Source organism: Lycium ferocissimum, chromosome 1, assembly GCF_029784015.1.
Source record: "Lycium ferocissimum isolate CSIRO_LF1 chromosome 1, AGI_CSIRO_Lferr_CH_V1, whole genome shotgun sequence".
Taxonomy (NCBI): Eukaryota; Viridiplantae; Streptophyta; class Magnoliopsida; order Solanales; family Solanaceae; genus Lycium; species Lycium ferocissimum.
The window spans coordinates 73,175,808-73,202,233 of NC_081342.1; the positions used below are offsets into that span (position 1 = coordinate 73,175,808).

At 32.3% G+C, this 26,426-nt stretch overlaps 2 protein-coding genes and 1 non-coding gene across 3 annotated transcripts; all 3 read right to left on the reverse strand.

Annotated features, from left to right (window-relative positions):
* Positions 1-3,192: 3,192 nt before the first annotated feature.
* LOC132060129 (uncharacterized) lies at positions 3,193-5,584 on the reverse strand. The gene is made up of 2 exons (XM_059453029.1): positions 5,146-5,584; positions 3,193-3,702 (listed from the first exon to the last, which is right to left on the reverse strand). Exons 1-2 carry the CDS (start codon positions 5,492-5,494, stop codon positions 3,452-3,454), a joined length of 600 nt encoding a protein of 199 aa, XP_059309012.1. The 5' UTR covers positions 5,495-5,584; the 3' UTR covers positions 3,193-3,451.
* A 4,658-nt stretch (positions 5,585-10,242) lies between these two features.
* TRNAC-GCA (transfer RNA cysteine (anticodon GCA)) lies at positions 10,243-10,314 on the reverse strand. The gene has a single exon. It is a non-coding gene; the product is annotated as a tRNA-Cys (tRNA).
* A 2,700-nt stretch (positions 10,315-13,014) lies between these two features.
* LOC132060137 (B2 protein-like) lies at positions 13,015-16,033 on the reverse strand. Its single transcript, XM_059453035.1, has 5 exons — positions 15,067-16,033; positions 14,073-14,173; positions 13,880-13,963; positions 13,438-13,548; positions 13,015-13,219 (listed from the first exon to the last, which is right to left on the reverse strand). The coding sequence occupies exons 1-5, from the start codon at positions 15,638-15,640 to the stop codon at positions 13,160-13,162; spliced, it is 930 nt and encodes a 309-aa protein (XP_059309018.1). The 5' UTR covers positions 15,641-16,033; the 3' UTR covers positions 13,015-13,159.
* Positions 16,034-26,426: the final 10,393 nt, after the last annotated feature.

Sequence of the window (26,426 nt, forward strand, 5' to 3'; positions counted from 1 at the left end):
TGGCCTACACGTGTGAGGTTGATCTTTTATCTTTTCTTAGAGAGCCAAGAATGTGGAATTTTGCGGCAGTGAAATTTGAATCCAAGACTATGTCTACTCTAATACCATATTGAAGTGTGTGATTATCTTATTTAAAAATTTAAGTAGTTAGAAAGAGTCTTGGGTTCAAATTTCACCGCTTCCAATTTCACATTCTTGGCTCACTTGGTAAAATACACAAGCACTATAGATATATAAGAGCAATGTCTACATTTCTTGTTTTGATTTTCACTCGGTGTCTAATATCCATTTTGGGCCCCTAACTAATCCGAATTTACACTAGTAGAGCTCGTTAACGGGGGAAACACTCACTACCAAATCTTTTTTCATTTCAGAACTCGAACCTGAGACGTTTGATTAAGGGCAAAGGAATCATATCTATCTTATTCACATTCCTCTTTTAAGGATTCCAAAAGGTACATTCTTTAAGTTTTCATTTAAATTTTTTTTTTTTTTTTGTGTTGTTTCTTGTGGAACCAGATGCTATTGCTTTTAGTTGCCTGGAACAGAAATGTTCACCACATTCACCAAACTTGTTGGATGCAAGTTGCTTTAATTTCATGAGAATGGCATCAAGGAACATTAACTCATTTGATTTCGGGGCGTTTCTGTCCTCCGTTCATACGTATTTCATATATTCCAAATGTAAAATTGGGTAAAATTACATGTGATTCGGTAAAAATTCAGTTTTTAGCTCGAGTAATCAAGAAGCTCCGCCAACTAGGGTGGGATGGTAAGGTTGAAAATTCACGTTACTTTCGGAGGCAGATCGAGAAGCCTTATTAGCTGACTAATTCACTAGCATAGGAGGATTTAGGACGCATTCTGTAGTTTTAAATGAACCCATTGCTTTCGACTTTCGGTTTAAACTATGTATAGATAATGCAAAAAGAAAATTCAAAAGGAATACACATAATAAGATCATACTAATTCTGAGTCCACTGACTCTAGATATCACGGACAGATGCACCTTATCCTAAATGGTGTCACGTGACACTACTTCATCGAATTGTTTTTACTAAATATGTGTATATATAGATAATAAGCAAAATAAAAATATTGGGTGTATATGTAAAAATAAATGACACTGCTTGTCATTAAATTAACCTTTTTTTTTTTTCATAACTTCCTCAAATGTTGACATCGCTTACAAAAAATTCTGCATAAGCCATTGCTAGATACGAACGGTTTCTTTCACTAGCTTACAGTTTTCTCTCATGAGAAACCTCTTGTTTGCTCCGCAAAGGTCAGTTCTAAATAAAAGTAGAAAATAGTCGTTCTTTCACTTTTACAAGATGGGCAAATTATACAGCTTGTTTTCTCATTCTTTCAAATAAGGGAAAATTCAGTTCGTATATGTTGTTTTTTTTTTTTTGTCTAATTAGGCTAAATATTTTTTTAAACCTTTTTAAACATTCCTTTTTGGGTTCTGCACCTGGAGTTATTTGTTTATTATCAGAAATTAGAATTTATGCTGCCAAAAGGAAGATATTGGAGACTAGGGAACAGGAAGTAAAATGACAGAAAGCAAAATTGCAAAAGTATAATGACAACCATAACTAGGTAGTAGTAGATGTAGCATATAATCAGTGGCTTCAAGTGAACCTAAAGTTATATATGTGAAAATTATTAAAATTTTCAAAAAATATCAGAATTTAAACTCAAAATTTCAAAAGTGGGTATATGGTGAGATTAAAATGTCAAGCATTCGTCTACTTTAGCTCGTGGATTCTAGTCTTTCAACTTAATGGGTTTTAAATAAATAATTTATAGATATTCAATGAATTTCTTAAGACAATTCAAGGTTTACCAGTTTTTACGGCCTACTAACCCAGTAACCTAAACTCTAGCTCATTCCGCGGGTCGGGTTAACCAGAATTTGAAATTTACGCACCAACTTGCACATAAACTCATAGCTCGTTTAGTTACTGAGCTCGCAATTATATATATAAGGGATTTTCTAATACAAATATAGGGTCTAAGCAAAAAGTTACTGAATTTGTCTGGATCTGTACCTAATGTTATAACTCCCGCCCATGTTGATGGTTGGAACCTAAAGATTAAGTCGTTAAACCCATTAAATTTGAGATAATGATAAAAACACACTTGAATTATTATCGCGAAGTTTCATTAACCTAACTATCAACATATTTCCTACTTCAACTATCACCATCTACAGATAAAAACACACGCCATTGAGTAGATGGTGATAATTTCGTAGGAAAAGGAACAACTAATAGTTGGCCTAATCAAAGTGTTCAAAGTTTTTAATACACAATGCAATAAGTACTGTGTAGGACAACAAATCGATAATCGTTAAACCCGTAAGTGTTCGATAGTGTTTTTTTTACCATTAACTCCATTAAATTTTAACTCTAAGTCTAGGCATATATATTTGTACATCGTTCATTTAATACCTTTGAAGTAAGGAGTGTCCGTACTAGCATTAAGTATTTAAGTATCATCTTCGCATAAAACTTCAAATCATGCATGGAATATATTCCTCCAGTTATTTTCGCTACCTTAAATATTCTTTCCCTTATACGAATATCGAACAAGAACATATAGATCATGAGCATTTTATGTATCAATATTTAATCTTCTGGATGTATCTCACAAGGGAAATATATATTAGTTCATATTACTGTTATGATCTGTGTTGTAAATCTAATTATACAGGATGGAAGGATGTTTTGCTTTGAACGTGTTATTGATTAATATTAATTAGTCTTGATGTTGATCCGGAGTCCTAGAAATGGAGAAATTTCTAGTTGGGAGTGCGTCCTCTTTAAATGGATCCTATGCTACAAAATCCAATCTCATTTGAAGCAGAATTTAATCAGATGATTAAGAAAAGATTTGTGGGATATATATACTTTTTGTATGGAGATTAAACTAGGAAGAGAAATGGAAGGAAAACTAGGAGATCAAGCTAAACACAATTCATCTGCCAATAGCAATATAATCTTTATCATGATTCATACAAAGAGGCATAATAAAATGCCACTTAAACCCTACAACTACCTTAAGAGATCATGTTAACAACATAGCGAAAGTCTAAGACTACAATTTTTCCCTCATTAGAGCATATTGATCATTTTTTTAAATCGGGAACCCCTAAAATTATATATACGTATGTTTAATCCCTACGTATGAAAATCACGTCCGCGATATTGTTGTGCCAAATGATTAATGAGATCAAATATTAACTATAAGTAGTTCTACTAATTAAAGGGTCTCTATGGTACTAAATACTTTAGCAAATATCTTAATTATAATCTTATACATAGTTGAATCTAATCTACCTTCTATGATGACACTTCCATTTTTTTCCTACTCCACTTTCCTTCATGTCGGTACTCGAAATTCATTTATTGCTAATTCAGATTCGAGCCTCGTGTGGTCCACACCATCATCTAGGGCTGTTGGTGGAAGACTGGTCCAATGCAAGTATTTTATTTTGCTTGTCATTGGGCAGTTTAAATACACTAGGAAGAGTAGATTTCCAATTTACTCCACAAGAGGTACTCCTTTTGTGCTTTGTAGTTGAACTTGTATTTGCAGCTATTCTCATTTGCTCAATTAAGGCCTCTGTATTCCCTTCCTCTGAAAAGATTTCCTCGAGTTGTTGGGGATTGATAATTAGCTTCACTCTCCAAACACCTGTTAGAAAATATACAAGTAAGAATAAGACTTATAGCCTGTTTTTGGCCAGCCTATTTTTCCTCCAAAAGTCTTTTTTTTTAATAAGTCTTTATTTTAAAAAAGTGAGGTATTTGGCCCGAAACTTCCTGAGAAAATAAATCTTTTTAGGTTGCATGAATAGGTTTTCGGAAAAGTAAAAAAAATAATTTTTGCCAAAAAGACTTTTTTGAAAAAAAGATTTTGAGAAAAATACACATAGAAACACTTTTAAAAGCTTGGCTAAACACTAATTGCTTTCAAAAGTATTTTTAAATTAATTACTAAACACAAATGTTTTAAATTAAAAAAATTAAAAAAAAGATTTCAAAAAAGATTTTTTAAAAATAAGTTCGTTTTTAGAAAAACAAAATATTAATTATGTGAGACCGATTTTCCTTAAAGAGATATTGCCAGCATATTATTTGCGAAAAATACATAAAGCCACTTTATATACAATCAAATCAAGGGCGAAGCTAGGAGCGTGCAAGAGGTTTTTCGTACTGTATATACAAGGTCACTTTAAAAAAAAAAAATTTATGTATAGTGGATGTTGAATTCCTTGACTTCTTCGTGTGTTTACTTCTTTATATTTTGAATTCTATTAGTGAAATTCAGACTTCGCCATTAATATTATAGTATACTGGAAATTGACTTTACTACTTCTCAAAGAAGTCATGAATCTATAGAGTTGAACTTAGGCTATTCATAACAATCATCTTATTATTTAGTGCTTGTTCAAATTCAAAACTTAAAATTTATATATAAATTCAAATTTAGATTAAAACGGAAAGAAATCAGTCTTTTAAATATATGAAGCATTTGCAGTCATTTATATGTTGTTGTTTGATTGGATCCGAAATTTAAGAAAGAAAGAAAGGCCGAACATGTCATGATATTTTTGTAACCAGTTGCGGATTCAGAAATTTTAACAGGGGAATTCAAAAGGTTCAAACTTATGACTACTTAGCTACTAAAAGGGGTATTCATAAGTTAACATATATACAGAAAAATTGTTGTTGCCTTATTTGCGCAATATGATTTTCTAAGAAAGGAAATTCAATTGAACCCCTTCTATGACTATAATAGTTTGTCATTAAGGTCAAAATAAGAAGTTTAAAATTAAAAAGTTTCAAGTTATATAGAAAGACATAAAGAAAATCGGATAAAATGAATCAAACGAACCTCAACGTGTCAAGTATATATAAGGGCAAATTTGAAACTTAGTTAAGAAGTTTGCAGTTATCTATGTTGCTCGGGACTTTTCAAAAATGTTGACGGATGCATGCCAGATCCTCCAAAAATAGTGCATTTATGGAAGACCTGACAAACATATAACAATATTTTTAGAAAATCCAAGCAACATAGCCAGTTACATAAATATGTAAAGAAAAGAGTGTCAGATAAAATGAAACAAAACCGAACCTTCTCGTTGAGCCGGCAAAACTTCCATAGCTGACCCTTTCGTCAAGCTTGACGAAACTCGAATTGGCTCTATTTTTTCTTCTTCTAAAATGGGCTCTTTTTCTTTTTCAATTACAGGGAGAAGATAGTAAAATTGTCCATCAAGAAGCAATTCTTGATCATGTAATGGTGAAGACAAACGATTTGAACTGAAAATATTGTAACCTGGGAATTCATTTAGGACTTGTCGAACTAATTTGGGACCTTTAAGGTTTAAAATTTCACCTGAATCTGTCATAACACGAGCAAAATTTAAATCTGATTTTCTTGAATCTGTTACTGCTTTCATAGAACAATTGCAGTTCCCCATTGATGTAAAAAAATATTGTTTGATGAATGAAAGTGAAATTAATTTGTGGGGTTTAATTTTTTTGTAGTTTAATTTTGTGAGTGTGGGTGCATATATAGTAGGACAAGTAATAGTGACAGAAGAATCTTTTAGCTAAATTCAAGGGAGTCACGGATTTAGATGAGTAAGCAGACAAGGGGATGGGAGTAGGTGTACTGTACTATATACAAATTAATTACTACTAGTAGTATAATTTTTACCGCCAGAGGACATGGTGGGATGAATATGATTTTTCACCTTAATACGAGGTCTCGACTATGAATTCTAGAAATAGAGAAATTCCTATTAGCGAGCGCTTTCTTTTTAAATAAATCAGAAATCTCTGGTTCGAGTGTTAGATTGGAGAAATTATTTATATATATATATATATATATATATATATATATATATAGTCTAAGGTTCAAGTTGTGGAGTGAAATAATTTCTGTTAGGGAGTGTTTCCACTTCCCCCTTAAGTTCTTGGATTCGAACTTTGAAATTGGAAAAATCATTGGTGGGGAACGTTTCTCCCTTATATGGGTTTTACGGGCGTGAATTCGAATTAATGTAAATATCGAATACAATAATTAATATACTACAAAAAGGAAGGTGTACTGAGGAGGCAGAAATGTCTGCAAGTTGATTTTTTGAAAATTTGAATGCAAAACTTAAGTGAATAGACCGTTGGAACAATCATGTATTGATAATGGATGAAGTACATCTGATTCTAGGCCATAGAATATGATAGACTAACAATTGAAAGTACACTCGAGGTTGGATAAACATGGAGTAATAAGTTTGGAATAAAATATGAAATTATTTTATTTTACGTTGAATTTGTTATTTTGGTATAAACAAAACGAGCTGTGAATTCAATAATAAATTCAAAATTAATAAACTTTAAATTTTGATTCGTCTATGATAATACTATACTGATAGAGGTAAATAAACGTGAAATGACTAGATTGTGGTTGTAACATGGCATGTGACTCTAAAAAATGTGGCATTTAGGTCCAGGTGAAGTGTATAAGAAGATTATATGAAGAACAAAGTCAAAAAGTTGTTGTGTCTCAAAGATTTTATTTGAAGTAAAAAACAAATTCATAAACGGCTGATAATTGTGTCTCAAAGATTTTACGGAAAAGGCTCAAATATGCCATCCAACTATCGGAAATGGTTCATTTATGCCACTCATTAATGATAGTTTGCTCATTTATGCCATCAAACTATAGGTAATAGCTCATTTACGCCATCAAACTATAGGAAATGGGCTATTTATGCCACTCATCAATAGTTTGACTCATTTATGTCATCGCCTGTTAATAAAAATGACTCATCCATGCCATATTTCATTAAAGCTAATTTTACAATACCATATATGACACGTATTTTCCAACTAGATTATGGTTGTGAGTGGGTAAGGTGTATGGGTCGAATTTTTTATTAATTTGATATTTAAAATTGGGTCGGTTTAATTGAACGATGTAGACCTCTAATTGGAGGCCACGTGTCATATCCGATTATAAAACCGGCGTTAATAAAAATGGCAATGGATGAGTCATTTTGGTAATCTAGCAATAGCATAAAAGTCAAAGTATTGACTGAATGCATAAACGAGCATTTCTATAGTTCACGGCAGACAATCGAGTCATTTCCTATAAATGATAAATGAGCCAAACTATTGACGGTTAAGACAACGAACCATTTCCGATAATGGATGAAGATATTTGAACTTTTTCCGATTTTATTTGAAGTAAAAAACAAACTCATAAACGGCTGATAAAATTATGTAACCGTGAATCACTCCAATTGATATGTTGGTGTATTTTTCTTTTATATATTCCTCAGTAGAGTTTAATTTTTGTGCTCTGATAATATATAATTCTAATAAACCTTCGAGTTAAGGTATAATTCTAATAAACCTTCGAGTTAAGGTAACATATAATAATTGATAATTGTTTGAAGTAATTTTACTTTTGTATCTTAAAAGTACCGAAAATAATCTGCTATAACCAGTCAAAATACGTTAATATTGTAAAAGAGTGTAAGTTATATGCACCAATAATGTGAAAATTAGAAAATTAATTTTTTAAAGAGAATAATACGATAATGTCAAAAAATCTTTACAGTATTGATGTGAAAACTCAATGTAAAAATTATCTTTATCAATATGACTTCACCTCTCTCGTGATTGTACATAAGACACTAGTAGTACTATTCTTTTTTACATTGCATGTGCAGAGAATAGTGTTCCTATTAAAAAAATCATCATGAAGAAAACAAACTCAAAATTAAAGAAAGAAATAGAAAATGAGCATTATTTATTTTCTTGTTAAAATTTAGGATTTATGCGTATCTTTTAGGACATGGAGAATTTTTCTGCAGGAAGCTTTACTTCGTTAGTGAGTTTACTTGACACGAATTCAAGTTAGTCGGGCCAGTAATTTCAGGTGCCAAATGATTTCAAACAAAGAAGGGAGTAAATAGAAGATGAATTTGCTTTCTCTGTATTTTTTCTCAAACTATTGGGCAAAATAACAAGGGATTTTTACACTACTCAGAATCCCAACAAAGTCCACTAACTCTAATCTTTATTTTTTAGCAAGATTTAGCTAATGTGATCACTGTATAATTAATTAGTGTGTATAATCACACATCTTATACACTGACTTTACACCGGCGATGGTTACAATCAATTACTACAGTTAGAAGTGATAAAATTAGCGCATAAAACATAATCTGTCCATTTATTAGCTCAAATAAAAAAAAATATAGATATGTAGAGGTGTCAAAATTGCAAATTTACCCTTAACCTAACCCACTTAAAGGGCCAAAGAGTTAAATGTTGGACGAGGTGGCCCTTTTAATCTGAAAGGCGTAAAATAGCAGTCAACCTACCTAAGTGTTAAGTTGTGGCAGACGGCCAAATTTTTAAGTTTTTTTCGTCTTCCGAAATAACATTTTCTAAGAGAATTTGGGTACAATTTGAACATGAAACTTTTGCAAAATAGAATCTTCGACCATCCAATCTTGCGCAAATCCATATCATAGAAGAAAAAAATTCAAAAGAACAAATATAAATTATTATTTTTAATCACCAATTCGTATCACATTCAAAAGAAATTAAACATAATATAAATTCTAAGATTAAAAATTATTATTCCGCTTAATTACTACTTAGTAGTAAGTACATTCTTTTTTCTCATTACTTATTATCTTTTTGTTTAATTTACTTATATTTTTTAAAAAATTAATTAATTAATTATTTTTTTCCGGTTCGAGCGGTTACTGCGCCAACCCTTTGCCGTACAAGAGAGATTGCTTTTGCCTCACTCACTTCTAAAATCTTAGCCCAATTTCAACCCTACTTAAATAAAGGGGTTGGGGCCAAATTACGCGCTGTTCCATATTGACATATTTTCACGGAGACATGTAGCCCAAATTGACTCATGGAAAATCTTGTCAAAATATTTTCAAGAAAATATTTTTCTTATTTGATATGTTCTATAAAGTCATGGTAAAGAAAACTAATACTTTTATAAGGTTCTAAAACTATAAAAGAACATACAAAACATTTAAAACTTAATAATAATTCGGTGGGTTGGATTATGACCCGCATTTTAGCACATTCCAGTTCAAACCATTTCAGCCAAAGTAATTTTTGGATGGGTCAATAACCCGCCCATTTATCAACTCAATCCATTTGGAACCGCTCAAATTCAGCTCAATCCGGCTATTTGACACCTCTGACTACAGCTTAGGCGGATGAAATTTCTTTTAGCGGGGAGGCTAAAAATGTAAAGATCCCAATAACAAAGAAGCAGACAGTCCAAAACTTAGGTTGTAACTGGGCCACTTACTACACTAATGATAGCCAGTACTGCCCTGAGAAGTGCCTGTAAAATTGGCCCACTAGCCAGCCCAATTTCTACATTTTGTTCTTTTAATTTTTCTATATTTATAATTTCCTCCTGTAGAAAAAATGCTGTCGATATTGATGGCCTTGCAAAAATATTTGGACACTTACAAACGAGGAGCATACATTCTTCAACTGTTGAACGAGTTAGTACTCAAATTTTGAGGGTAACAATGTAAAGTTGCAGTAACTGAAAAGCGTCTTAACAGTAAACTACAATTGCCTCCTCCATTTATAACCAAGGGTGGAGCCAGTAAGGGCCAAGGGGGTTCATCCGAACCTCCTTTGGCGAGAAATAACACTGTATATATAAGGTGAAAAATATTTTTTTATGTACACATAGTAGATATTGAACCCCCTTTGCTACTTTGTTTATCTACTTCTTTATATTTTGAACCCTCTTAGTTCTAATGCCGACTTCGCCACTATTTATAACTGCAATAATGTAGTAGCAGTTTACAAACTAACATATTGGGTGGAGCTATAGTTCAGCTTACAGTTCCGGCAGAATCTATGTTTTGCCTACATCTTGTGTTAATGCTTGAAAATTCACTTAATATGTATAAATAATTCATTCATAAATCAATAAGTTGTCTTTCCTAGAATTCCAAATACATAAATTCAAAATCCTATCTCCAACTCTACTAACATATGCAGTTATCAGCTGAAACTATATACATATTTTAAAAACAAACAATATGCAGTGGTAGTTTGCTCAAATGACATGAAAAGTAATAAAAAAAGAAAAGAACAAAGAAGTAAGAAATTACTGGAAGAAGGTAAGAAACTTCAACAGATTAAAAAATTAAAACATAGGGCCCAACCGGGTTCGAACCGGTGACCTCTTGATCTGCAGTCAAATGCTCTACCACTGAGCTATGGACCCCGGATGGTTAACGGACACGCTTTATTATAGAAATTCTAGCAACGTCTAGGAGATGTTCAACTAAGCTTTTGTGAAGCTAAAAGTGCTTATTTCATTTTCGGTGTTTGAAGAACTAAAACTTTTAGAAAAGTATTTTTGAGTAGTAGCAAAAACTATTCTTTTTAGAATTTGAAAATAGTAGATTTTTTCCAAGAGCACTTTTGGAATCTTGGCCTAGCACGAAATGTTGTTCTAATACTGGCTAAAGTATTTTTCAAATTGATTAGTCATGCACAAACTTTTACTATCTAAAAGTTTTTAAAAAATACACTTTTCAAAATAAGTAAATAGAGTTTCTACTCGTTGCGGAATATTGATGGTTAACAAGCACATAATCGCACATAAAGTAAATAGAGGAAAAATAATACAAAATTTAACGAGGTTCGACCAAGCCTTTTTCCTAAGACAAAAGCTAAAGAAAGTTTTGAGACACAAAGTCAACATTATTGATTTGTCAAGAGTCAAAGTTCCAACTTTAATTAAGATTAGGTGACCTCCCAACCATCAATTTTCATAATATTATACGCAAATCGTTAGAAACAAGGAAAGGAGAACAACGACACATATACGCGCAATAAGAAAATCAAGTTTTCTATGATTGACGTCAAAACTCGCACTTATATATATCCATTTAGTAATCAATCCACCACTCGAGTTTCCTTTTATATTTTTTTTAAGTAGTTCAACTTCCACCTACTTAGAAAAATTATCAGACTATGAACGTAATTTCAATCGTTATGATGATGTCATAAGTTGTTTTGACATGAAATTTATTATTCTTGATTCGAAATTAACTTTTAGACATAATACATAAACAGACCATTAAATTTGGCCTCAACTGGCAAGTATGCCGTCCAACTTTGAGTGTGCAGTAGGCACTTCAACTCAGATTGAACACGTAAATACTACTAATGTTAAGATACTTTTTTGAGGTGTGTTAGATGAGATTTTGTAAGTTTGTTCAAGTGTTGAACTGACAAAGTTTTACTTTTTTTGTATTTGCGCACACCGAAAGGAATAAACGCTTTTTATTATGCCTAACTTTTTCCTTAATCTTAACTAAGAGTAAATTTAGCTAGTGCTTGGATTGACTTACTTAAAGTGCTTATTGGGTTTTAAGCTCTTTTCTACTTTTTGTGATGTCTAGAAAAGATAAAAAATATTTTTAAGCATTTACTTTTAAGCAAAAAAAGTACAAAAATAAGTCAAAAGCCAAAAGTTGAATATTCCCGAGTTATGGCTTTTAGCTTATGGCTCAGAAGCTACTTCTAAAAAGCCAATCCAAACACCCTAACCTTTACAGTGGATTAGAAGAAAGAACAAACTCATATAAAAGTTCCCAGGAAAAACGGGTTCTATTGATTCATCTGTGAAATACACTCTTGCTTATGGTTATGTTTTTTTTTTTTTAAATTCAGAGCAGGTTATTTTTGAGAAAATAGGGGTCCCGAACGAAAGAAGAATATGAAACATTGTCCTTTAACTAGTTTGTAATTTTTTTTAGGCTATTTACTGTGGGACGAAAGGAAAGTAAGGCTTCCTTCCATGATCGGAGAAGGTCAAACTCTAGGCTAAATGTCGGGTTTCACCTAAGACTAATCCCTTTGAATCTTGGTTCACAATAGCTTTCTTATTAATTTTGGTATATATAAATACAGAGTACTTTATTTATATTAAATACAAGTAAAAAGGAGATTTTCATATAATGACATGACACCAGAAGATAAGCTTACATACTACCAAAAACAAATAAGTTGATTAAATCAAAAGTGATATGCCCAACTATAACTCGTCAACAAACTTGTTCCAATTTTGTAAGAGAACAGTTCAACAATTCTACTTGCGACTTTCCAACCACTTCCTTAGAAATAAAACTCTGAATTAATTGTCTCTACGTCAACTTTGTTCAATTATTTTATGCATTCAAATTCACTTCTAAAATATTGCTCATTCTAGAAACTCGAGAAAGATTCAGATCTCATGAACCTGTCACTACACTAAGCATCCAATATACAAACGTATGTGCGCTCCTTATGTATGTGTTGTGTATGTGTAGCGTACACATACGCACGCGAACATATACGTTACTTAGAAAAAAAGTAGTAGTTGTCATCTCACTCGTTGTCGGTACTGGAAAAAAAAATTAATTTTTCTATAACCGAGAAATTCCAATGGCCAATGACGGGGATCTGTAATTGCATTGCCGGTTACTATCCGAACTTTCAAACACGTTGGTGAGGGTTCGAATCCCCACATTGTAATCCCCTTTTAAAAATAAAAATAAAAAATGACCAATGACGCATGTGCAGAACTCGATAATTAGACCGCCCTCTACCCTTCTTCACTTAAAATACTAAATTTTTGTCTACAACAAAGTTTCGATCTATAATGTATGCTTAACCACACAGGCGGTGCGCTCTTGCCACTAAACTAAAACCTCTGGACCTTCTCCGAATTTTCTTTGGAGTTCTTTCTAACCAAACACCATTTTCAATGGCATTTGGTTTAAAAAAGAACACCAGAAAATTATTCCACTGTTTTTTCTTCCAGTCATTATTTGAAACAAAAATTCTCTCAAATGTTCTGCTTGGCTTAGGACCAATGTGCTAATAATAAGTGTTGTGAGTAAGAGAGAATTAAATCACATCCAGACCACAAACCTAGACAAAATTGAACTTTTTTACTTTTATTATATGCACAACAAAACCTGCTGGATTACAAAATAGTTTGTAACATCAGACTGCAAATAAAAAAGAGCTATATATTGTCTGTATATCACATATATTGCCTATGTACTGTAGACCCTTCAATTTAACAAACTATTCAGTATATTTTTGTCTGCAAAGATGTCCAGGAGAGAGAGAGCCTGCAAAATCAAAAACAACATCTTTCATGTTAGAACAAATGTCTCGTATACCTCTATATACAAATGGAGACTATCACAATCTATGTTGCTCGGACTCTTGAAAAATACCACCGGGCGCGTCAAACATGGGTGCAACAACATTTTTTGGGGGTCCAAGCAACATAGCATACAATCTCTGTGCAAAAACTTTTTCTTTTCGAGTAAGACAATGTAATTACCTCTGGAATGCTTAATTCAAGGCGAAATTTGGGACCGTCATAATGGTGAAGAATCGGCCTGAATGAGTCCTCTTCAAGTGGTTCACAAATTTTCCTTGTCACAACGCGCACCTATACACGAATAGACCGTATTAGGTCTCAATCCACATATCAATTCATTTTGCAGTTAAATCAGATTAATATGTACATATATTAATCTGGTAAATGAAATAAATTTGATAGGCAGTGGGATATCTGTCCCTGTGTAATCTATAGGTCAAAGGTTTACGCCGTGGAATCAACCCTTTAGATACAGGCCTTGCACGGACCTTGTGTTAACACTAGATGCTTAGTGTACCGGGCTGCCCTTTTTAGGGTTGGATATTATTAATCCTTATTATTAGCAGTCAATATCCAAATAAAATTCTGCATAAAACTAGCAACATTCTTTAACTCTTCTTACTTGAGCAGGAAAGCGCGATTCACCATTGTTCTTCTTGTCCTCCCAGGCTGTAGGATCAATGTTGGACCCACCGAAACTCGCAGCCTATAAAACCGATTCATGTATTAATTAAACGGCCATGCAAAATAAAAGGGGAATAGATCATAAGCAACAAGAAATGACAGATTTACGATGGAAAAACAGAGAGACAAACCTCAAAAATTCCGTGAAGCTGATGGGTCGAGTAGTTGTAGAGAAAAAGAGGCAAGCCAGGAGTTATTTGGCGAACTGAATCACGGTAACGAGGTGGCAAGCCTGAAATATAATAGGAGCAGATATTAGAAAAAATGCCGATTCTACTTCTTCTGAAGAATAATCAGAACGGTCGAGCTATGCAAATACAACAAATCGATCAGTCACACCTTAATCTCAAATTAGTTGGTGTTAACTATATAATCCTATGTATCGACACCATTTATAGCATTCGTCATTCGGAGAATTTATCTTAGTTAAACAATTTATATGCTGGCTTATTTGAGACCAGCTTATATTTTGCAAAACTCACATTACTGAGTTTAATGGCGAATACAGGCAGTGCGGATTTCTCTTATATGAAACAATCAACTGAGGATCCAAAATTTGACGTTCAACCACCAGCAACCACTAAACCAGTGTTGTCATATTAAAACGAAGGCCAAATACATAGACAACCCCTTAAAGTTGGTTCTAGTTATCATTTTGATACCTTAACTCAACCTTGTACCCTGCTCGGACTCTTCAAAAATGTCGACAAGTGCGTGTCGGATACTTTTGGAGGATCTGACACTTGTGCTCCAATTTGGAGAGTCCAAGCACCATAGCTTGTACCTATTGAACACTTCCCTAAACTTAGAGGATACCTATTAGACACACACCATTTTTGCTATATCATTGTATTTCTCTGGAAATCAAAAGCAACAAAGTCCTATTACCAACTAAAAACAGCATAATTGAAATGCAAACTATAACATTAAAGACACTAACTTGTTGTCAACAACAACTATGCCTCACTAAAAGGGTACGCAGGAGGCTATTTCCACGACTCAAACCGTGACAGGCTCCCCTTCATACTAAATATATAAAATAAAATAAAAGTGTAACAATAAAGAATAATCCAGAAATAAAGCAACAAAAAGAAGGGAAAAAAAAGAAAGAAAGAGAAAACTCACCAAAGAGCTCCCTTTTGAGATTCTCATGCATAGTATCATTGTTGCAAACAAAAATATATCCACCAACTGTTTCATTTCTTGGTAATGATTCTGATGCTGGCAAAGTCTTGTACTTCTTATTATTCTCAGTACTATTATTACCACCCAAATCCTTATTACTCTCTCTATTAATCTTGTTATTATTTTTCTTCCCAAATTTATTCACAAATCCATAATCATCATTTTTCTTGATATTAACCCCTTTTGATGAATTCACCATAATATTGTTAAAATTCAAAGGGTTTGTATAAACACCTTTATTAAATCCACCATTTAAACTAACCCCACTACCCCCTCCATTCACTGCCACGTCAGCAATCTTGAAACCATCATTACTAAAAAGATTGTAATTTTTTATTGGATTTACAGAATTAATTTCACCACCTACTCTTATATCAAAATTTCTTCTTTCTTCAGGCTTTTTTGATATATAATTGTTGCTCCAAATTGAATCATTTGAAGATAAATTTGCTAAATTGTTTGTTTGTAAACGAAGGTTATCACTAAATTGGTAAAAAGATTGATTGTTGTCCATTTTTTTTTTTCACTTTTTTGCTACACCCCAAATGATATTTTTGTATAAAAATTTAATCTTGAACCAAAAGAGTGAAATTGAAGAGAATTTTTTCTATAAAGATTCAATTTTGGACTAAAAGAATGAAATTGAAGAGAAATTTTCTGCACAACTCTAAACCCCAGATGCTATTTTTTGTATAAAGATTCAATTTTTGGACTAAAAGATTGAAATGTAAAGATGAACAAGCCTCAAAGAAGAGAAATTTTGTATAAAGATTCAATTTTTGGACTAAAAGAGTGAAATTTATAGATGAATAAGGCTCAACAAGAAAAAAAGTTTCTACAAAAACTTAATCTTTGGTCTAATGGAGTGAGTAATGATTTTACAAAGTGAATGATATGAGAGTAGATAAAGAAAGAGCAAAGTGGGGTGGGTTTATAAAGAAGTGAGTAAACGCGGTAAAGGAAGTTTCCTAGAAATGAGAGGAATTAGGGGCAAGTTAAACTTAGTCGTGTTTTCACCCTATCCTTTTCTTCTTTTTTTCTTTTTTTTTCTTTTTTATGTCTGGTGTTCGATATTCGTATTGGAGTTCGATTATATCAGAATTCGTATGGGGTAAAGCACATTTTTTGGGAAAACACTCCCTACCAAAGATTTTCATAACTGCGCTCAAACTCGAGACTTCCTGCCGGAGCGAAGCACTCGAATTTGGTATTCGATATTCGTATTGAAGTCCGATTATATCTAGATTTGTAACTGATAAGAGTCATTTTTGGAAAAGACTTCCTTCTGCGAGGATTTTTACATAACAGCAGCGGCAGGACCAATCTACAGTTAAAGAAGCGACACCTCAGAATTTGATAACCTCAACTCTATTAACAACTACTTATGAATTCTTTTTCGATTTACACCCATCATCTCAAGTTTTGGATCGAACTAATCTATTGACACAAAATAGTACATCGGAGAAGATTAAGTTATTTAGGTTCTAAAGGACTGTTAGGGCGCAGCTAGTTCTCGCGCACTGGACCACATCCGTTGTTTTTACCCTATCCAATAAAGCATGAGATGGGTCTTTAACTCTTTATCCGTAGCTCAACCAGAATTGAAGTCTATAAATGCTAATTTCTATGATAGTATTATTAAATATTAGTAATTGGAGTTTGAATACTTTTTTAATGCAAATATATAATTTAAACTAAAAGTACTTACTTCAGCCGGTTTTGTATGTATTTTCTAGCTCCTCCCCTAAATCTTACTGTTTTTGTAATATTTAATTACATCATAAATTATTAATATACTTTCTATTTAATTATTAGTCATGTTAAACCAGTATAAATGCATAAATGTGTTTTTACGTAAATTATTATTATGTGACATATTAACCTCCTTAGCTTATCTTAAACATAATTTTTTTATATACTTAGAAATAATTTAACGCCGAAATTTTCATTTTACTTTTAATGATATAAGTTTTAAACGGCCTAAACATCCCATGAGATAAACCTTTTGAAAAATATGGTTGCGCATATGATTGTCACAACTCAGACACATAGCGTGTATTTTACATCTTGGCCAAACAGATCTCACAAATTTGTCTTTCATGCTACGCGATCATAAAGTTTAAACAACGCGCATATCATGTGAATTTGTGTTTTATGAAGCTTTTTATTTCTTTCTCTCATTCTGACGTGAGATTTGTCAAGAAATTATGTCCACCTCTTTTTTAAAAACTTATCGACCTAAAAATTTGTCACTCCTGTTTTAATCATTTTTCTCTGCCCGCTTTTCGTCATGAACGTCACAATAACGTGTTGGATTGTCAAAGGGAAGTGAGGAAAAGTATATTTTTTATTGGCAATTCTGAAGAAAAGTATACTATAAGAAAGGAAAACGGAAGAAATTTTGATGAAAGTTAAAGTGGAGAAAATGGAATGAGTAGTAGTTTCACTTTGGCATGGGGCTAATTTAGGTGAGCTAATAAAACAGTGGTGATTAAAGAAACGCGGTTTAGAGAAAAAGACACACTGAAGTTGAGTTTTGTTTCAGTTTTTTCCCATCCTAAAGACAGAAAAAGAAGAAAAAAAAAAAAAAATTGAGAACAAATAAAAAGGTAAGACATCATACATCTATTAAATAGTATAAGTAGTTCAATTATTACCATCAAATTGTTTTTGAAATTACTTTTAAAATGTGATCAAAACGATCGATGTGAAGAATAGAGTTGTACTCTCTTCTATAGATTTGTTGAGGTTACTCAAGAATATATTTTAGTTTTGAGTCAAGTATTGAAATGTTGTAAGAGTTGAACTAAATGACAATTATTGGGTTGGCTGACACTTAAGAGATAATTAGGAGAGATAATCACAACATGATATATTGTTTAGACAAATTTTCAAAATCTACTTATTTAAAAAAGTATTTTGTTAGAATTATTTTTCACAAAAGTACTATTATTAAAGAGTAACGGTTTGTGTTTGATTAATTAATTATAAAATATTTTAATAATATAGTGTATCAATTTGTGCTTGGTCAAGGATCCAAATTGCTTTTCGAAAACACACTTTTTATGCTTCTGAAAATGCAAAGTTTACTACTATTTAAAAACATTTATTTTCTTAAATAACTTAGCTAAACACGAAACGACTCAACTTTCTAAAATAAGTATTTTCTTAAAATAAATAAATAAACACTTTAGTTTTTCAGAAGTTTGGATAAACAGGCAATACTATTCGTGTCATATAACATGCATCTAGAAGATCATATTAATCTAATATATTAGGTTGGAATTCAAAATTAAAAAAGAAACAAATGGGTGAGATAATGTGCTTTGATTTTATTTTTTTCTCTTTTGTTTTTACTTAGTTGCTAAGTTAAGCTTCAACTATGTGAGGTGCGCACTTAGACGTGTCAATGTCATGTGGAAACAGTCAGCCCAAAGTTTACTCAGTCCATAACTTTGATTTTTCATGCTCAGACAAAAATTAGTGGATTAACTTAAGACTAAATAATACTAGGTCATAATCTGCCTTGTTTAACACAAACTCTGATAGCCACACATACTGTTTATAGCTTTAACTCAGTTGTGGTTGATTAACTCTACTTTTGTATTAATTTATTATTTAATGGTGATATATCTATTGGGTTAAAACAGTTCAAAAATATTCTTAACATAACATGATATTGTTTGTTTTGGACCAACTACATTTTTTTTCCAGCAGCGTCTCATGCCGTTAAAAGTATCACTACATCTTATATGTAATTATTTTATGAGCAAACGGTCAAATTTACCCTCCAAATATGGTTGATTAAATTTGCCCTCCGTCAAAGTTTGGGATCAAATTTATCCTCTCCGTTAGGATACTTGGTATATTTGCCCTTTTATGGATGGAAGTGTGACTTGGACTCCACAACACAAAAAAAATTAGCCACGTGAGCTCCATGTAGACTCTCACACCTAATTTTTTAACCCATGGACCATTACCCGTTTACCCATCATATAACATAAGACAATGCCATGCACAATGCCACATCTTTTTCTTCAGTTCCTCAGAACCACCCCACCTCTTCAACCAATTGTGCTGTATATGTCTAGCACAATACCTGTACTTTGCTTCTGTAAAATTGGTCTTAATTGGCTCCAACTAACCCCTGCAAGCAAACAGTTAATAAACTGACTAATTACAACACAAAGAAATCAAGCAACAATATTAAGAGCTTCCATTACAGTCAAGTAAGCTTGAGAAAATGGAATATACATATTCTAGATATATAAGGAGACTTAGGGAAAATGGAATATACATATTCTCTTTCTTTCCCTCTCCTTTCTAAAATAAAAGGGACTTAGGTTGTATAATTTTATATGATGGGTAAACGGGTCACGGGTTAAAATAATTGGGTTGGGAGTCTACGTGGATCCTACGTGACTAATTTTTTTTTGTGTTGTGGAGTCCAAGTCACACATCTATCCATAAAAGGGCAAGTATACCAAGTATCCTAATGAAGAGGGCAAATTTGATCCCAAACTTTGACGGAGGAGGACAAATTTAAACTATAAACCATACTTGGAGGATAAATTTGATCCTTTACCCATTTTTTTTTTTATAGCTATCAATGCGAGACTTTTTCTATACACCTTAATCTCCCTCTTGAACTAAGTTCTATCGAACCCATCACCTCCTGATCACTAACTAATTCCTTTTTTTTTTTTTGAAAGCGACGGATAAAAGTAGTAAACTGACTAACAGATGCGCAAAGATGCCATCGCTTTGCTATCTTCATACTTGTCTTGTCAAACTATTAATTTTGGTTTCCGTTCCATATCTTGGAAATGAAAAATCCAACACTTCTATTTACAAAATAATGTTGGTTTGGGCTGAAGCAAATGTGGACCATGTAAAGCCCAATTTTCAAGCCCATATGAGAATTCAAACATTAATGGGAAACACATCATGCACAGCCTATATGGGCTCACTATGGGAAATCCGTGAAGCTGTGTGCCAGATTTTTAAAAGGGCAAATTACATAAATAACTACGTTTTAAGGGCTATTAATAATTAGTAGCTATCTTTTATCAATTTACAATTCGTAGTTAGTTTATGACAATTCGTTGTATTTGAGTGTATTTGAATACATGCAACTTTAACTTATCTAAATATATGTGTATTCAAAATGATTGAATTCCAGTGCATTTAACTACACGACGGAGCTGTGTATTTTAGTGTATTTATATATTGATCTATCCTTTTGTTTTGGCTGTATTTTAATGTATTGGAGCTTTGATCAGCAAGGTCGCCGCCGGACGTTGCAAAGTTGAATGTATTCGACTGAATTTGAATGTATTTACACTTAAAAAAATGACTAAATGAAGAATATAGTCAAATTCAGTCAAATCTCCGGCAAAAATATAAAATACACTGTATTAAAAAAGGAAGAATACAATCAAAACCGGTCGGATCTCTGGCAAAATACAAAGTACCACTATATTTACACTAAAAAAAATGAAAAATACATTCAATTCCTTTTAAAAATACACCTTGTTTACTCAAAAAAATTAAAATACACTGTATTCATACAGATCTGCAATAACTCCAGTGAAATACGCTATGTTCATACAGATCTGTATTCACAGAAATACCCATATCAGATCAGATTGTATTTCTGATAATCAGATCCAAAAAACGATTTTCATATGCACCAAATTGATCTACAATCTTAATCTTAGGCTTCTATTTTTACTAGAGGTGTCAAATGGGCGGGTTGGGCTGAAATTGGCCCAATTAAAATGGGCTGAGGTGATAAATGGGTTGGGTTAACATTAACCCAAAAGTTACTTGAAATTTGAAATGGGTTGAAATGGGTTAAATGGTCATGACCCACCCAACTTGACCCAATTTTTTTTTTTTTTGAAGGGTCTATTTTCTAGAAAAACATTTTCGTGGAAAATATTTTTGCGGATTTTTCGAAAATATTTTTGAGGAAAACATTTTCCATGGTAAATATTTTCGAGCAAAACATTTTTCGTGTAAAATATTTCCCTTCATATAAAACACACTACAAACTTATAAGATCCATGATACAAGAAAAGTGCATAAAAAAAAAATAGAGTAAACTCAAGCAATAAACCCAAATTTAAATAAATCTTAAAAACGGGCTAGAATTGGCTAGTATTGGGCTAAGTTGGAGATCACTTTAAAATGGGCTATGTTGGGTTGGGCTAAAATCAGCCCAATGTGAAATTATCTTGAGCCCAACCCATAAAATTTTGGGCTGGTTGGGCGGGCAATCATCTTTTGGGCCAAATTTGACACCCCTAATTTTTACCATTGTTTTATGTTTTCGTAAAGAGAGGAAGGAAAATTTCATGCTTGTTTTAAGACTTGGCTAATATATGCCAAGTATGTGTATAAGCAGGGGCAAATTTACGGGTAAAATTAAGGTCCCGTGAACACATGGTCATCCGATTAAACTCGGTATATTATATGTATATTTCTTAAAATATATCTAGTATTACCTTTAGGAACACATGCTACAAAAGACTCAGTAGTGCACTTGGTTGAAGGTTAAGTTATTTATCTAGAGGTTCAAGGATCAATCCCCACTTAATGCATTTTTTTTTGCTCTTTTTTTAATAGTGAACCCATACTCTAAAAATTCTAGATTCGGCTTTGTGTATAAGTTAGCACACAGTGCCAATTTCCTAACTATCAGCATGCACCTTCTTAATGCTTGTTTACTAGTTTACCTTTGTTTGTTCTTGAGTGAAAATGCATAGAGGTGTATTTTAAACTTATGTCGCGTTCTTGAAGTTTTTGTAACAGTGTATATTCATTCCATTTCAGAATTTCATGCAGAAATTGCATGGAAAACTTTGGTTATCTTGATCTTTTATGCTTTTGTTGTTGAAAATTCTAATCCAATGAAGTTCTTGAAACAGCGATTTCCGTGGAAGAATCTTGTTTTTGGCCTATTCAGTAATATAATTTTCTGATGAAGCGGATTCAATTGAACCGGTTGTTGCTACTAGACTAGAATCCTCTTATATGTTAAGGGGATTCAACTGTTATGTACACCGGAAATATCTTGTTTTTTCGTCTATTTGCATAGTAGTATAATTTTATAACGAAGAGAATTCAATTGAACCTCCTTGCTACTACACTAAAATCCTCCTATATATTAAGGGGATTCAACAATTAAATTTAACTGAAATTTTTTGTTTTTGGCATAAACGCATTAGTATAATTTTCTGATGAAGAGGATTCAATTGAACCCCCTTTGCTACTACACTAAAATCCTCCTATATCTCAAGGGGACTCAATAATTAAATTCAACAGAAGAATCTTGTTTTTGGCCTAAAGGCGCATTAGTATATTTTTCTGATGAAGAGGATTTAATTGAACCCTTTTGCTACTAAACTAAAATTGTCCTTTACGTTAAGGGGATTCAACAGTTAGTTATATAACCAAAAAATCCTCTTTTTCAATCTTACCCTAATTGTTCCATCTATCCTCCTGAGAAGTTAATTCAGAACTGCAAGCTTATCCCCGCACAGAACTGCAGCTGCTAGGTTTCCCTAGATCTCTTCTAAACTTCCCCCGGCTTCAGCCTCGCCGAGCTGTACGAGGCAAAAACTCATCCCAGTTACAGTTCAAGAACATAGAAAATGAATAGAAAACAAAAGCAAATATAGTAGCATCATCTATTTATTTTTTTGTCTTTTGTTTTTGCCCCTTCTTTTTGCAAATATTTCCAACTCATTCAGATTTGCAAACAGAATTTAAAGACTTTTTTTTTTTTTTTTTTTTGTTAAACGTGGTGAAAAAGTATCCACTACTAAAAAAACTGGAATTAGGTCGAACAAATTCTGTAACTAAACAATAAAATCCGTCGCTAATCCTAATTCGTGATGAATTGTCAGGAAATTCTATTAGTTACGAGCTATTTAGTGATGGATCAACAACAAAGTTCGTACCTCATTTCAATTTTTTTTAGTAATGATCCCTATAGGAGTGATCCATTCATGGTTTTATAGATGGCTTATATATTGGGAGAACTCATAATTTCCACAAGATGTATATGGAGATCATATTGTTTGAGGATTTGAGCTTTTGATGAATCATGTGATCATGGTTTTATAGACGGCTTATATATTGGGAGAGCTCACAATTTCCACAAGATGTATATGGAGATCATATTGTTTGAGGCTTTGAGCTGTTGATGAATCATGTTCTTCACTTATGGATAGAGTTGAAAATAATGGGTTCAGTTGAATCCATTAAGTGCATAGTGCGCGCAAAAATTCACATAAGAATCGGAACTGTTATTGTCTTGAGCCAATGTGATTCCAAGAAACTTTAGAAAGATTCAAGACTATTCCTTTCACACCACTGACAAATTTAATCATTTCTCCAGCTTGCATCTCGTTCAATTCATAAAGGTGATTTCGTAGTTCTTGATTAGTGAATATTAATTCTCTCGACCGAAAAAAAAGGGAAAGAGATGAATCAACCTAAGTAAAGATTAATTTGAGTGTTAACTTATTCCCTTTTGCTTCCCTCCCTACTCTAGAGCCTCATCTACCCTCTAAAAGAAAGAAAAAATTGATACTCCTACTGGTCAAGAGAAAGACGCATAGTACTAAAGTTGCAGACATGAAACTGTTCTGTTATTTGTTAACATGCCATAATTAACTTTCTTTTTGTACTAAAAGTTTAGTTTTTGCAACAAAAGGAACACCACTGCTTTTGGTGGTGAATAAATTAAAATATTAAACATCGAAGCCATGGTTTATACGTCATGCCTTGTGTCATCATCTCCTATTTTAAAATCTAAAATTCATTGCTAGTAAACAAGTCAAGCTAGCAACCTAACCTATGCCAAATGGAGGATCTAGGACGGATTCTGCAAGTTTAATTGAATCTATTATTTTTTGACCCAAATTATTTTCACATGTCGAAAATTTAAATATATATAGTGGAGTTGATTACTATAAGTATCGGAAACTACAAAAATAAATTCAAAATCTAAAAGACTGACACAATATACTAAGTGAAGGCGAGAGTAATAACCATAGGTACAAACAATGGCAAAGTTTAAAAAAAAGATTGTTATAATTGGAATATTCTGAAACCTTTTTACTAAAATTTTACCTTTTCTTAATGGAATTTGGCTCTATGATCCTAGGGGTCCATAATGTATGCCACTAAATGATTATTTTTCTCCTAAATTCAATAATAATCATTTGCTTATGTGGAAGCAATTTTAAGAGGGTTAAATAATATCCACTTGACTGGTAAATATTCCTATTTGCCCATGATTGTCTTTACATCGATTTATTCTAACGCAATAGAGTACCTCGTCCATCTCATTTTACGTGGCACATCTTCAATATGTTTTGAAAATAATGACACATTTTTTGTATTTTGAAAAAAATTACTTATAAATTCACAGCATGCATATATATTAGATAAGTTTTAAAGTCTTTTTATAAATCTTAAACTCTATATTCAATCAAACACTATCGTGACTGTGTACTATGAGCTTCAGTATTTTTACCTAAACACATAATTATTTATTCATAAAATTAGCGTCAACACCTAACTTTACTTAAATGTGATAGCCTTGAAAGTTCTTAAATCTTAACCAATTAAGCAGTTAAATAAAGTTAGATTAATGAAAAGTCATTAGCTCTAAATCCTAACACTAAAGTATAATTATACAAGCTGTTTTGTTTTAATTAAATTAAATACAGATGTCAATCTGTAAAGTTAGGCAATAGACATAATAATACAAATTAATTGCTTTATTATTAATGATCTATGAACAGAGAGGAGCAAACACACAACGAATGCATATAAACGTAATTCTATTGGTTTGTCCTTTTATTTGTCCATTTTCTCTAATGAAAAAAATGCCAAAACAAAAGTTAACGTTTATGTTACTTATTATTTTTAATTTAGTGTGTTGATGTCGCTTAGTTATCATTCATCCGAATGGAAGAGAATAACATAGTGCACTATTTGTTTTACAGTTCGGATCAACTCACACATATTTCTTTCATAGTTTTTTGCATGTCTAAATTGTAAAATAAATTTAAAATAAAGTATGCTAGTATATTTACATTAAAAGTTAATTTCTTGATACAAACTATAAGGAGAAATTTTAAGAGTTAATTTGATCCAATCTATAAGTAAGCATCTCTCGTAAAATATTACGTAGCAATTATACACCTTTAAGAGCTCAAACCCTCCATTTCTCCTATTTGCGAAAAGGTTCCGTCGAGTCTGTTCGTCTCAGTTTGCACCTTATTTAAACTAAAGCAGGTGAGATGGCAACCTCGTCTTAAGAAGATACAACGATAAGATTTAAGTGCACTTGAGCGCTTTATCCATAGAGAATATTGGAAACAAAAATCTTAACTTCTTTAATTTACTCTTTTTTATTCTTCAAATCTGTTTTGTTAAAAAACATTCTTGAGCCAAGGGTCTATCAGAAACGACCTCTTTATACCACAAAGGTTGGAATAAGGCCGGCGTACGTACAACGCGCTGCCTATACACCTCTTGCGAAATCACCCTGGGTCATGTTGTTATTGTAAATCTTTGTAAACTCATGTGACCTAATTATTATGTGCATGAGGTAATAAATTTTCTTACAATGTTCAAACTTTGTTATTGGCTTAAGTCTATTCACAATTCATTTTTATTTATATTATATTTTTTGTTGATAGACGTAACAAAAAAAATATGTGCAAAGCACGTACACTAAAATTAGTATAATTAAATATGTATAGCTTATCCGAGAGAATCTTAATAGCTCATTTGGTCGATTACCCTACTTGTAATCTCTTCTCCATTTTCCCTACGCATGTGGAATACTTTTTGAAAAAAAAAAAATACTAGCTTATACGTCAATTCCAGTATTATTTTATACAGGGGCGGATCCACCCATTAGCATGGGGGTGGCATGGCACCCCCTCGATTAATAAATTTTTTATATACTTATGTTGTAATTTTCTTAAATTAGGTTAAATATTTGATCTTGCAACCCCCAGTTGTAAATTAGATAAAGGTGTCACGGCTGGCAGACACAAGTTTGAATCTATCTGAACATTTTTCGACTCTTGTTTTTCTTTGCGCTTTTTACTTCCTTTGTACCATTAATTCCTTTTTCGGCCCTCCCAATTTTCTATTTATCTTTTTATTATTTATATTGCCTTTCCTCTTTTTTTATTATTTTATAGAAACTTCGTGATCTCCAAATCGCGTATTTAACACACAAAATATTGAAACTTTGTTTATTACTC

Bases quoted from the DNA above. Each gene is read 5' to 3' on its own strand.
- LOC132060129 (XM_059453029.1), bottom strand. From the start codon at position 5,494: ATGGGGAACTGCAATTGTTCTATGAAAGCAGTAACAGATTCAAGAAAA. The intron at 3,703-5,145 runs GTTCGGTTTTGT...ATTTTCTAACAG, and splicing joins TTTGCCGGCTCAACGAGAAG to GTGTTTGGAGAGTGAAGCTA.
- LOC132060137 (XM_059453035.1), bottom strand. From the start codon at position 15,640: ATGGACAACAATCAATCTTTTTACCAATTTAGTGATAACCTTCGTTTA. The intron at 13,964-14,072 runs GTTTGTCTCTCT...TCGGTTTTATAG, and splicing joins AGCTTCACGGAATTTTTGAG to GCTGCGAGTTTCGGTGGGTC. The intron at 13,549-13,879 runs GTAAGAAGAGTT...ATTCGTGTATAG, and splicing joins AATCGCGCTTTCCTGCTCAA to GTGCGCGTTGTGACAAGGAA.